Below are 13,419 nucleotides of genomic sequence, written 5' to 3' on the forward strand. Positions count from 1 at the left end.
TAGGGGTACAGGGTGATCTGTTCTAATATTGGGGTGGGGGGCTGTTGATTGCTTAATGCCATGTAGTTGCATCCCATTGTTCTATTGTGTGTCTTGCTTGGAAGCAAATTATTATGGGTGTATGTGTTTATGTGTATTAGCTTAGTGGGGGGGGGGGTCTCCAGCAGCCCTCCCTCCTGATGGGACTGTCTGCTGGTGTGAAGTTTTAATGCCTGTGTGTCTTTTGTTGCTAAGTGTAGTTTGCCCCGCCTTGTGTCATTATGCAGGTAGGGGGGATTTCCCTCTGAGTGTATAAAAAGCCAGTTCAAGTTTCAAATAAAGAGTTCCATGTTCAGACAGGCTGGTGTCGTCTAGTCTTGTTTGGTCGGCTGTGGTCGATGTTTGGACGGGGAAGCTGTATTATAACGGAAGTACTCAGCACAGGCTGGGGTCGGTTCTGTTACAGTTTTCTTAAAGTGATTCTAAAGGCAGAAGGTTTTTTTACTTTAATGCATAGTCTCCCCCCAGCCCCCCCCCCCCCTTATACTTACCTGAGCCTGATCTTGATCCAATGATGTGCACAAGAGCAGAGGCTCTCTCTGCTCTCTCTTCTCATTGGCTCATAGACAGCAGCAAGAGCCATTGGCTCGTTCTGCTGTCAGTCACAGCCACTGACGAGGGGGCAAGGCCAATCAATAGACGCAGACAGCGAGGCTCGTGAGCCTGCATAAGTACCCCCATTGCAAATGGCTTGCTATAGGGGCACTCAGGAGGAAGAGGCAGGAGGACTGGTGGAGGACCCAAAAAGAGGAGAATTGGGGACTGCTATGTGCAAAACCATTGCAGAGAGCAGGTAAGTATAGCATGTTTGTTATTTTAAATAAAGAGAAATACATAGAGTGCCTTTCTGTGATTAAGTCTGATCTAATACCTAATTTATCATGCAGAAAATGAAGGAGAGGGGAGACAAAATTAAGAAGAAAAAGAGAGAAGATGAGAAAAAGGGAAAGAAAAACAAACACCCAAAACCAGGGTAAGATGGTGTAAATAAAATGAAATTTTCAACCTATAGCCACAATTATTAATGTTACACAATACAATAATTGTTACTATTAGGCTGGGATCACAGCTAGTAGCTGTTTGGTTTTACTCCAACCATTCCCCTTCTACCCAACAGGTTTCATTGCATAGCTCCCAGCTGTCTCTCATTTGGGATAAAGTCCCTCTGTTCCTCCTCATTTGTCTCTCATTTTGGTCTTCTTCATTTACCTGAATTAAAAATGTACTATTTATCTATAGAATGTGTTTTACAGTGCTAATCCTTTTTAGCCAGTTTCTAAAATGTTGCGTTTGTACATTTCAAAAGCCAATATAAAGGAATAGTAGTGGTAAAAAAGCAGTTGTGTGTTTAACCACTTGCCCTCTTGAGGATTTACCCCCCCTTCCTTCCTTCCTTTCTGACCAGGCCATTTTTTGCGTTATGGCGCTGCATTAGTTTAACTGACAATTGCGCGGTCATGCAACGCAGCACCCAAACGAAGTTGATGTCCTTTTTTTTCCCTCCGCAAATAGAGCTTTCTCTCAGTGGTAATCGATCGTCTGTGCGGTTTTTATCTTTTGCGCTATAGAAAAAAAAAGACCGCCAATTTTGAGAAAAAAAATATTTTTTACTTTTTGCTATTAAACATGTCCCGTAAAAAAAATAAAAACTCAAATTTCCTCATAAATTTAGGCCAAAATGTATTCTGCTCCATGTCTTTTGCTAAAAAAAAAACAAAAAACCCCAATACGTGTAAAATAATTGGTTTACGTGAAAGTTATAGCGTTTACAAATGGCGGTATAGATACTGGAATTTTTAAAAAAAAAATTTTCTACTAGTAATGGCGGCGATCAGCGTCTTACAGCGGGACTGCAGCGGGCATTCTGACACTGGGGGGAACTGACTTTGTGTCACTGACATCGCCAGTGACACCAATACAGTGATCGGTGTTAAAAAAAAAAAAAAAAAGCACTGACACTGTACTAATGGCACTGGGCAGGAAGGGGTTAACATGAGTGGCAATCAAAGGGTTAACTGTGTGCAGGGAGTGTTTTACTAGGGGGCGGTGTGTTTGTGCTTCACACTAAGCACACTGCTCTGGATGGCTGTGCTGTGCACAGCCATCCAGAGCAGTGTGCCCGAGCTGACAGGGAGGAGGACTAGCAAACAAACCAGTACTCCTCCCCGTCGGTGATGCTCGGTAATCACCGGCCGGGACCCGGCGATTGGCGGCCGCGAATGGTGGCACGGGTAGGGTGCATGCGCCCTCTACTTGAAAATGCTAAATCATGTTCATGTCCTAGGGGGGCAGATGTCTTGTCTTTTCTACAGCTCTGCTTTACTACTTGTGGGGGGTGATGAAGATTTGACGTTTTTTTTTACACTGATTGCTTTTACTCCCGTAAAGGCTGTAAAAGCAATCATTTCTCCTTCTCTCTAGCTGCATTCTTGCAGCCATTGAGAACTACTGAGTGAGCTGTGATTGGTCACAGCTTGTCACATGGTACAAGGCAGTTGTGAATAGCCTTGTACCATGTGACCTCTGTGGTCATTAACAGATTTCACACGTAGTAAGCAATGATGTCAGAAGTGACATCTTGCTTACTACTCTGCATGTGATCACCGATTGGCCAATACGACGATCGGTGTTCCACGGTGTTCCAGACACAGCGGGCACCGGATCGTGGTGCTGCGCGCTCCCAGGGAGCGAGCACAAGCAGGGTGCGGGGAGGCCGTTTATAAACAGCCACCCGACCCTGCACTGCCACCGTCCGGCCGTTGTATATAAACGGCTGGACGGGAGGTGGTTAATAAGCTAAAAGGAGCAAACAAACTGTACATTAAAAAATGTGAAAGACCACAATAACAGCACTCTCAAATTACAACCAAAATAAAGTAAATAACTGAAACAGCCCACAACCACCAATTAAAGTGAAATTGTGTACAAACGTTTTATACACCAATATAACTAACTATTCTTAATACTATATTCATGATGTGCGATGATATAGACTTCAGGATATATTGATTCTATATCGATATTTTTTTCTTTGGTCTATATAAAAAATTTTTTATATAAAAACTTTACATTGGGGTTTTTATATTATTATACAGTATTATTATACAGTATTTATAAAGCGCCAATAGTTCGCTCAGCGCTGTACATTACAAAGGGGGACAGAACATGTGACAGAACAATACCAATACAATGCAAAACATGAGGGGATTGAGGGCCCTGCTCTTTCGAGCTTACAATCTAGGAGGGAGGGGATGGTGGCACAGGAGGAGATAGCTGTGGGGAATGGAGTGGTAGGAAGAGTGGAGGAGGTCGGCAAATTAGCAGGGGGTGGGGTAGGCTTCCCTGAAGAGATGGGTTTTCAGGGTGCGCCTAAAGGAGAGGAGAGTAGGTGATAATCTGATGGGTTGGGGCAGGGAGTTCCAGAGGATGGGTGACACCCTGGAGAAGTCCTGGAGGCGGACATGGGAGGAGGAGACCAGGGAACTAGAGAGAAGGAGGTCTTGTGAGGAGCGGAGTGTGTGTGTTGGGTGGTACTTGGATATTAGGTCAGTGATGTAGTTCGGGGCAGTATGGTGGACGGCTTTGTACGTCAGTGTTAGGATTTTGAATTTGATCCGTTGCGCAATCGGAAACCAGTGGAGGGATTGGCAGAGGGGGGTGGCGGAAAAGGAGTGGTTGTAAAGGTGAATGAGTCTTGCAGCCGTATTCAGGATCGACTGAAGCGGGGATAGCCAGCGGCGAGGCAGGCCAGTGAGGAGGAAGTTGCAGTAGTCGAGTCGTGATATGATGAGGGAGTGGATGAGCTGTTTAGTGGTTTCTGGGGTTAGGAACGTGCAGATTTTGGCGATGTTGCGGAGGTGGAGTCTGCACGAGTTTGTTAAAGATTGGACTTGGGGCTGGAAGGATAGGTTGGAGTCCAAAATGACACCAAGTACTCTGGCCTGCGGGGCGGGTTTGATGGTGGCGTTGTTGGATGTGACACACAAAATCTGTAATTTGGGGCTTTTATAAGACCCATTCACTAGATCAGTGGTGGGCAACCTTTTTTTTCAACTGAGCCAAATCTCGCCAAAACCATGATTGAAATTTATTTTGAGAGCCACATTTTTAAAACTGAAAATACATCTCCCATATAGTAATTCATCCCCCATGGTGTAATTCATCCCCCATGGTGTAATTCATCCCCCATAGTAATTCATCCCCCATATAGTAATTCATCCCCCATATAGTAATTCATCCCCCATATAGTAATTCATCCCCCATATAGTAATTCATCCCCCATATAGTAATTCATCCCCCATAGCAATTCATCCCCCGTATAGTATTTCATCCCTCGTATAGTATTTCATCCCCCGTATAGTATTTCATCCCCCATATAGTATTTCATCCCCCATATAGTATTTCATCCCCCATATAGTATTTCATCCCCCATATAGTATTTCATCCCTCATATAGTATTTCATCCCTCATATAGTATTTCATCCCTCATATAGTATTTCATCCCCCCATATAGTATTTCATCCCTCATATAGTATTTCATCCCCCCATATAGTATTTCATCCCTCATATAGTATTTCATCCCCCCATATAGTATTTCATCCCTCATATAGTAATTCATCCCTCATATAGTATTTCATCCCCCCATATAGTATTTCATCCCTCATATAGTAATTCATCCCTCATATAGTATTTCATCCCCCCATATAGTATTTCATCCCCCCATATAGTATTTCATCCCTCATATAGTATTTCATCCCCCCATATAGTATTTCATCCCCCCATATAGTATTTCATCCCCCCATATAGTATTTCATCCCCCCATATAGTATTTCATCCCTCATATAGTAATTCATCCCTCATATAGTATTTCATCCCTCATATAGTATTTCATCCCTCATATAGTATTTCATCCCCCATATAGTAATTCATCCCCCCACATAGTATTTCATCCCCTCATATAGTATTTCATCCCTCATATAGTAATTCATCCCTCATATAGTATTTCATCCCTCATATAGTATTTCATCCCCCCATATAGTATTTCATCCCTCATAAAGTAATTCATCCCCCATATAGTATTTCATCCCCCCATATAGTATTTCATCCCTCATATAGTAATTCATCCCTCATATAGTAATTCATCCCTCATATAGTAATTCATCCCCCCATATAGTATTTCATCCCCCCATATAGTATTTCATCCCTCATATAGTAATTCATCCCTCATATAGTATTTCATCCCTCATATAGTATTTCATCCCTCATATAGTATTTCATCCCCCCATATAGTATTTCATCCCTCATAAAGTAATTCATCCCTCATATAGTATTTCATCCCCCACAGTACTATTCCCCCCCCCCCTTCTAGTAAGCCAAGTCCCCCGTGTCAATTCACTTACCTTTTGCGTTCCTCTCGCTGTCTTCCCGCGCCGTTCGGGTCTTCAGGGCGGACTGTGAGAGGAGCCTAGCTCCCCTCCCCTCACGTTCGGCACGCTGCCCCGCCTACACACATCCTGACAGCCACATCCGTAGGCCGGATTAAAAGGTCCGCGCGGACTTTTGGGGCTGCCAACCGAGAGGAGGCAGGGGAGCGGCCGACCGAGAGGAGGGAGGGGAGCAGGCGCCCGGCACACAGAAGAGCCGCATTAGACTGGGTAAAGAGCCGCATGTGGCTCGCGAGCCGCGGCTTGCCGACCACTGCACTAGATGGTGTAGGTCAGGGGTGCTCAACCTTTTGAAGAGTGAGGTCTGCTTAAGTGATCTGGTATCCAGTCGTGGGCCACAATGAAATGGTTCCAAATTTGGAATTTTATATTTTGAAAATCATAATGAACATTTTCCTCCTGCAGCCGCCCAATGCTGGCGGTAAGGAGAGAAGCCGTCTTTCAGCGGTTGCAGGAGGGAAATGGAGAGGACTGGTTTCTGTATATGCCGCCCCCCTCCTGTCCAAGTGTAAAACAGAATACAACAGGGAGGCCATATGAGCCCCCTGGAGCATTGCGACCCTTAACGCTACACTGGTGCTTGGAGGGGTGTCCCAACTATGGGGTTTTACCGCCTCCCAAACTGAAAATGTAAACTTGCCCTTGCTGTCCTGAGCCCACTATAAGGCTGCTTTCACAGTAATGCGCTGCGGTTTGCCCACAACCCCAAGTGAAGCGCAGCGCACCTGCGGCTTTGCTGCAGGTTAGCTGCACTTGGCCATAGACATCTGTTATATCTGGCTGGTGTGATGCGCTTTCTGAAAGTGCACCAAACGTCCTGCATTCTGTTTTGAGGTGGAGGGCTCTGAGGGCCACAACAGGTTGAGCACCCCTGGTATAGGTCATCTTGATAAAGGGGTCCTGTTGTGGTGACTCAGACTTGCATCACAATACAGAGAAAATGTAACTTTTGTAGCATTCTATACTAATGATTGTTTATGAACACCAAGCTCTGCATCTGGTTTAGTTTCACAGCTCTAAATGGAGCCAAGGACAAAAAGAAGAAAAAATCAACCGTTGATGTAAAAGAGATGCTGGCCAGGTTCGAGCGGGAGAAGGAAGCAGCAAAAAACAAACCCATGGCTGCTACCATCAGCATGGCGCCAAAGCCTTCCTCCCTGTCCTCTACAGCTCCAAGCCTGCCCCCTCCTCCACCGCGAGAGGCTGAGCCGGCTCCAGACCCGCTACTTTCCACCATAGTGTCAGAGACGGAGCTCCTCCAAGCAGCCAGCGCCATCGATGCACTAAGCGACAAAGACTTGGATAACTTGCTTGACCCTCCACCGGAGAAAGGGGTGGGCAGCTCAGTGATGGCACCTCCAGAAGGGTTTAAGAAACCACCGTCTATGCCTGATGGCCTGCCAATGGCTCTTGAAGTGAAGATTAAAGAGCTGACACTGGTATGCACTGTCCACATTTACCTGAAATTTATTTTTTTTATATGATTGTGGTTTTCATAAATATCTCTACTCTAAAATGGATTTGTATGTTGTTTGATCTTTAGATTTGAGTAGCACTTGATGGTGTTTGTTGACTTGTTACATTTCAAGCCGTTGCTGTTAATCTTGTTTCAGGCCGTGCGAGCATCGGAGGGCGACAAGAAAACTATATTGTTTACCGGGAAAATGAATAATGCACTTTTGGAGTGAGTATCATCTTCCTTTGCTAGGCAATTGATTTCTTTCCCTGTCTGTGCCACAGATGGGACGAGTCAGCAGTGGAAGTGTCTGCAAACCTCTGAAAATATTTTCTCTGTCCGCTGTTTGGGGGAACACCGCAAACGTGGCGGCAATAATGGAAACAAGGGGGCTAGCAGAATTTTATTGAACAAATCGTCATATCTGCAAGCCATGTTTCAGGGCCACACAGGGTCCCCTTCATTAACATGATTTTTGGTATGGACCCACCCACAAATATGACTTGTTCAGTAAAGTCTGTTTCAAGTTAAAACCTCAGCAAGCTGGTGACCGATACAGTTTTCTGCTTGTGTCCTCAATCACACCACTTGTTTGAGGTTTAATTACACTTTGTTGTGCAGCTGGGGCATGCAAATGCCTGATCTCTGCTGTGAGAACAAAGACCATAAAATATATATACTAGAGTGGTGAAGGGTTACAACATATGCCAGGTTTTCATTGCTGTCTGTCCGTCCCTTTTTTTTTTTTTTTTTTTTTTTCCCCCCCTATGTTGTCGCTGAGACAGGAAGTCTTCCCAGTGCAATAGAAAGCAATGTAAAACTGAATGTTAATTATCCTTTCCTGCTCATCCTTTTTTCACTTCTTACTCTTCTCTCATTTCTTTTTTTGTTTTTTTTCTTCTTTGCTTCTCTCTTTGCTTCCCTTCTCTTCTCTCTTTGCTTCCCCTCTCTTATCCCTTTTGCTTTCCCCTCTCTTATCCCTTTTGCTTTCCCCTCTCTTATCCCTTTTGCTTTCCCCTCTCTTATCCCTTTTGCTTTTCCCCTCTCTTATCCCTTTGCTTTCCCCTCTCTTATCCCTTTGCTTCCCCTCTCGTATCCCTTTGCTTCCCCTCTCTTATCCCTTTGCTTCCCCTCTCTTATCCCTTTGCTTCCCCTCTCTTATCCCTTTGCTTCCCCTCTCTTATCCCTTTGCTTCCCCTCTCTTATCCCTTTGCTTTTCCCTTCTCTTATCCCTTTGCTTTTCCCCTCTCTTATCCCTTTGCTTTTCCCCACTCTTATCCCTTTGCTTTTCCCCACTCTTATCCCTTTGCTTTTCCCCACTCTTATCCCTTTTGCTTTTCCCCACTCTTATCCCTTTTTGCTTCCCCTCTCTTATCCCTTTTTGCTTTCCCCTCTCTTATCCCTTTTTGCGTTCCCCTCTCTTATCCCTTTTTGCTTTCCCCTCTCTTATCCCTTTTTGCTTTCCCCTCTCTTATCCCTTTTTGCGTTCCCCTCTCTTATCCCTTTTTGCGTTCCCCTCTCTTATCCCTTTTTGCGTTCCCCTCTCTTATCCCTTTTTGCGTTCCCCTCTCTTATCCCTTTTTGCGTTCCCCTCTCTTCTCTATTTTCTTTTCTCCCATCATTAGTTATGACTCAAGTCATATGCCCTCTATTTGTCTCTGTAGCATTTACCTGTTGTCTCGGGACCTCAGCCCTGCTCTTCGCTCTGCGGTCTTTACCCACCTGTCATCTGTCCTCCCTTGCAGCAAAGACACACTTGTGAAATGGGCCAGCCGCCTCTACCTACACAAACAGGTAACTACCACCATCATTGCCAGTCCAGTCAGAGTGACAGAATTGTGCAGAACCTATCACAGCAAGCTGAACATTTTCTCTTGTCCATTTCCATATTTGTTTGTAGATTTAGTAATCCAGCTAATTGGAGGTTGCATTTATTATGCAGGTTGTATAAACCTGTCCATCCATATTTAAGATCCATTTTTTTCGATGGCTGTAAAATAGCTTTGTATTCATTCAGTAATATGGAAGTTAAAAAGGAGCTTCAGTCATATGTGTGAAAATTAAACCGTAGCTTCAAAAACTGTAGCTGCTGACCAGGGGCGGACTGACAACTCATGGGGTCCCCGGGCAATAGGGGATCATGGGGCCCCTGTGTCCTTGCCCAAACTCAAAAAAGCCTATGAAAAAGGTACCAGGGGCATCTCATGGGGCCTCTACTGACCCCAGGCCCTCGGGCAGTGCCCGAGTTTCCAGATGATCAGTCCGCCCCTGCTGCTGACTTTAACTAAACAGACACTCACCTGTCCAGAAATCTAGTGCTGCCCTCACCCGAGCCAATTTCTGCATCGGTCTTCTGTTGCAGAATCGTACCTGTGGGTCGCAAGGAGACCCAGCCAGCTGCCCGCAGTTACGATTCTGGCGTCGACAAAAGATCGGTCAGCAGCTACATTAACACTGGGCACGTGCGAGGTGCGCTGCGCTATCTGAATGGTCCCACAGTCTTCTGGGACCTGTAATTTTGTCCCAGAAGGCTGCATGCAGGGGGGGAACTTCCGGTTGGATAATTTAGGTGATCCGAGTGGAAGTGGAAGCCAGAAATCCAGGTAACCCTGGCCCCCACCAATGTTGCAGAGCAGGGGGAAGGAGGAGGAAGAGTGGAAAATTCTATTTGTTACAACGCAGTCGTATGACTTTATGAACTGATTAACAGCACTCAGTACAGTAAGGGCCGACTCGCTGCATACTGTGCTGTGATAATGCTTGGACTATACCATGATCTGAGCAACCAGTGTAAATAATGAAGAAGAAATTGCTCTTGCAGTATTTTCACTGCAATGCAAATTGTAATTAAAAATGAATGGCAGCACACATACAGATCACACTGATGATGCATTTCTCCAGGCAGGGAAAGTCTCTGATTTTAATTAAATCCAAAGACTGGAGGGGGGGGGGGGGTTCGGTTGTAGAAAATCTGAGAAAACTGGTAAAAATTACAAAGTTACCTTTTTTAGTACTGGAAATTTCTGTCCTTTTTTTCTCAGCAGGGCGGTCGGTTGCAAGAGCCGTTACGGAAGCTGAAGGAAGCTGTGTTGCGGGCAATGCCAGAACAGATCAACAAGTACAACAAAGAGTTTAAAATATACAATGAAGCCAAATATGCCAAGTAAGAAACCAGTACACAGATGTGACAGGTTCTCTTTACAGAAAAAAGATAAATAGATCATTTATGCCTCCTCTGTGTCCTGTAAGTGCAAATGTAGGGCAAAAACCCCACGGTAACAACATCTTTGCTAATAAAGGCATACACCTATGTTGTAAATTTTCACTCAAAGACCTAGATAAGTCAAGGCCTCTGCAATATAGCATACGCAGATGGATTGCATTACATAGACAATTGGCAAGGTATCAAATTGAAATGAAAAACATAATCAGACTTTTCGCAGGAGAAAGTAGAAATTACAGTAGCAAAGCCCACTATAATTGTGGGAGAGTGTGATCCGCTGAGAAACTATAAAAACCTGACCTAAAAGTGGTAATTAGGCAGCTTTTCTGCCTTCCATATCACTCCTGCATTCTTTTTGACTGGTAAAAACAAGGTCAGCTGCAAAAGCAATTGGCTCCTGCTGCTGTGAATCAAATCCTGTAAGGAGGGGGTGGTTTTGAGCTGCACTGTGTGTCAATGGATGCACACAGCCGTGCTTTGGAGTGAGACCACAGGTGTGCCTATGGTGGCACACAGAGAAGAGGAGCTGCTAAGAGCACTGGCAGGGGACCCCAGAGGAGGAGGTTCTGGTTTGCTCTGTGCAATACCATTGCACAGAGCAGGTGAGTATACCATGTGTTATTTTTTAAATTAAAATATACCCTTTACAACTTCTTTAACCCCTTGCTTACCGGGCACGTCTACCCCCTTCCTGCCCAGGCCAATTTTCAGCTTTCAGCGCTGTCGCACTTTGGATGACAATTGCGCGGTCATGGAACACTGTACCCAAACAAAATTTTTAGCATTTTTGTGAGACCGAGCTTTCTTTTGGTGGTATTTAATCACCTCTGGGTGTTTTTTTCTTTTAGCAAAAAAAAAAAAGACTGAATTTTGAAAAAAATTAAGTTTTTTTTTTTTACTTAGTTTCTGTTATAAAATTTCGTAAATAAGTTATTTTTCTCATTCACTGATGTGTGCTAATGAGGCTGCAGTGATGGGCACTGATAGGCTGCACTGTTGAGGAGGCACTGGTAGGTGGCACTGATGGGCCTTGACAGGCATCACTTGTGGGCAATGAAAGGCATCACTCATATATGGCACTGCCGGGCACTGATAGGCGACGCACTGCCGGGCACTGATAGGCGACGCACTGCCGGGCACTGATAGGCGACGCACTGCCGGGCACTGATAGGCGACGCACTGCCGGGCACTGGTAGTTGGCACTGATAGGCAGCTCTGGCGGGCACTGGTAGTTGGCACTGAAAGGCAGCTCTGGCGGGCACTGGTAGTTGGCACTGATAGGCAGCTCTGGCGGGCACTGGTAGTTGGCACTGATAGGCAGCTCTGGCGGGCACTGGTAGTTGGCACTGATAGGCAGCTCTGGCGGGCACTGGTAGTTGGCACTGAAAGGCAGCTCTGGCGGGCACTGGTAGTTGGCACTGAAAGGCAGCTCTGGTGGGCACTGATATGTGGCATTGATGTGCACTGGTAGGTACTGACAGGTGGCATTGATGGGCACTGACAGGTGGTACTGATGGGGGTACACTGATCATCAGTGCCCTGATGATCAGTGTAGATGTCCCCTCTGAGGAATGCCGCTTATCGGCTCTCACACGCTGCGATAACCAGCATTTCCTTGTTTGCATGCAGTCACCTGTGATTGGACACATTTGATCCCATGACAGAGCCTGTGTCATGGGCTCTTTACTCTGATCGGTGATCCGCTGTGTCCCATGGACAGAGCGCACCACTGATTGTCGCACTGCACCCCCCCCCCCGGCGGCGTGCATGCGTAGTTAGAGTGGGAGCACGTCATATGACGTCCTCCCAGAACGAAAGAACCACCGCCCGCCTGTCATTAACGTATATGGGAGGCGGTTAAAGCCCTTCCATAGTTAATTTTTGTATTTGTTAATAGTATTTCCAGAAGTAAAGTCCATCTAAAAATTACTGATTTTGCCTGCAAATGTCACTGGCAAGTTCTTTTGATAGTGCTTAAATCAGTGGTTGTCAATTTACAAGGTGTAGGGGGCCTCAACTGTGGCTCTAAAGGGGTGAACATATTTTTCAGTATATGACAGAATACTTTCAGACTTCAGACATACTACAGGAATTGACCAGAGAGTGCAGTCTTGGAGACTGAAGACTATGGCAGATGGTGAGAGTCTGGGGATGTGCTACATGAGACTCCTGGATCACTTTCATTATAGCCTCTTTACAAATGAATGCTTCCACCAATAATTGCCGGGGTCTGCAAAAGGCCGCAGAGCAAGTACAGAAGGCCATCAGATTGGAGACCAGTTTTATAAAGGATACGTTCACCTTTTGGAACATATTGCATGTTCCAGCTTCTGCTGCCTCTCCCTTGTCCTCCCTTCAGTATGCCAATGGGTAGCGGATCCTCTCGCCACACCACTGTCACAATACAAAAACAGTGTGATAGTGCGAGGCTCCACTCACAGAGCCACGTCATTCATTCACAGTTTCCTGTGAAGGAATGAACTACAAGTACCATCATCACTGCAGCAGATGGCTTGTAGTTCTGAATGAATTGCGAAGGAGCAGATGAGTGCTCCTATAGTTCACAAGCCCTGCAGCTTTCAAACTGACAGCCCAAATGGGGGTACAGGCTGAAAGCTGCAGGGTTGTCTGCGGATGCCTGAAATTGCACCCCTGATCCTTTGACCATGGTTGCAATGCTTTCCAGGCTCCTGCAGTAAAAAATAATGCATTTTTTTTTTTTTTTTTGCAAAAAATATGTTCATTTTAGTTATTCTAAAAAGGTGAACTTAATCTTTGAATATTCATCGGGTGATTCAGCCTGCTATAATCCATGTACAGCAGAAATACTAGTTTTGAGTCATTTATTGGGATTTTACTGTGTAGATTAATTTAATCCTTCTGTGTCACAATCTCAGCTCCACTCATCAACAACTCCCATGTGTGTAACTTAGGGATTTCCATATTGCTATTGTTTACATTGCTTAAGTCTGGTACACATGGGCTGAGTATCTGCTGGTTCAACTGAAACCGGCTAACATTCAGGCCCGTGAGTATAGCAGATTGTCCGATAGAATCCAGTCTAATGACAGGCTTTGATCAAACGGGCATGCTGGAAAACCATCCGATCAGCGCCTGCAGCCAATGGCTATGAGCGCTGATCAGTGTGTTCTGGCTGAGAGGAGGGGGGACGGTGGTAGGGCAGTCCCCATGTCAGAGCACAATAGCTCAGCAGGGGAGGACACCGCACTATCTTTACTTATTATGGCGACAGCTCA

The 13,419-nt window shown here is 45.4% G+C and overlaps 1 protein-coding gene across 4 annotated transcripts in view; it reads left to right on the forward strand.

Moving 5' to 3' along the window:
* UBN1 (ubinuclein 1) overlaps positions 1-13,419 on the forward strand; it is a 60,171-nt gene that overhangs the window by 22,250 nt on the left and 24,502 nt on the right. For all 4 annotated transcript variants that reach the window (XM_089694091.1, XM_089694093.1, XM_089694094.1 and 1 more), the window contains exons 6-10: positions 927-1,012; positions 6,490-6,922; positions 7,097-7,167; positions 8,604-8,733; positions 9,981-10,102. In XM_089694091.1, the coding sequence (XP_089550217.1) occupies positions 927-1,012; positions 6,490-6,922; positions 7,097-7,167; positions 8,604-8,733; positions 9,981-10,102 (842 nt within the window). The remainder of the gene's footprint in view (positions 1-926; positions 1,013-6,489; positions 6,923-7,096; positions 7,168-8,603; positions 8,734-9,980; positions 10,103-13,419) is intronic.

The sequence above is a fragment of the Staurois parvus genome, unplaced genomic scaffold (genome assembly GCF_062004578.1).
Source record: "Staurois parvus isolate SC_StPar_1 unplaced genomic scaffold, SC_StPar_1.0 ptg000649l, whole genome shotgun sequence".
In the NCBI taxonomy this organism is placed as follows: Eukaryota; Metazoa; Chordata; class Amphibia; order Anura; family Ranidae; genus Staurois; species Staurois parvus.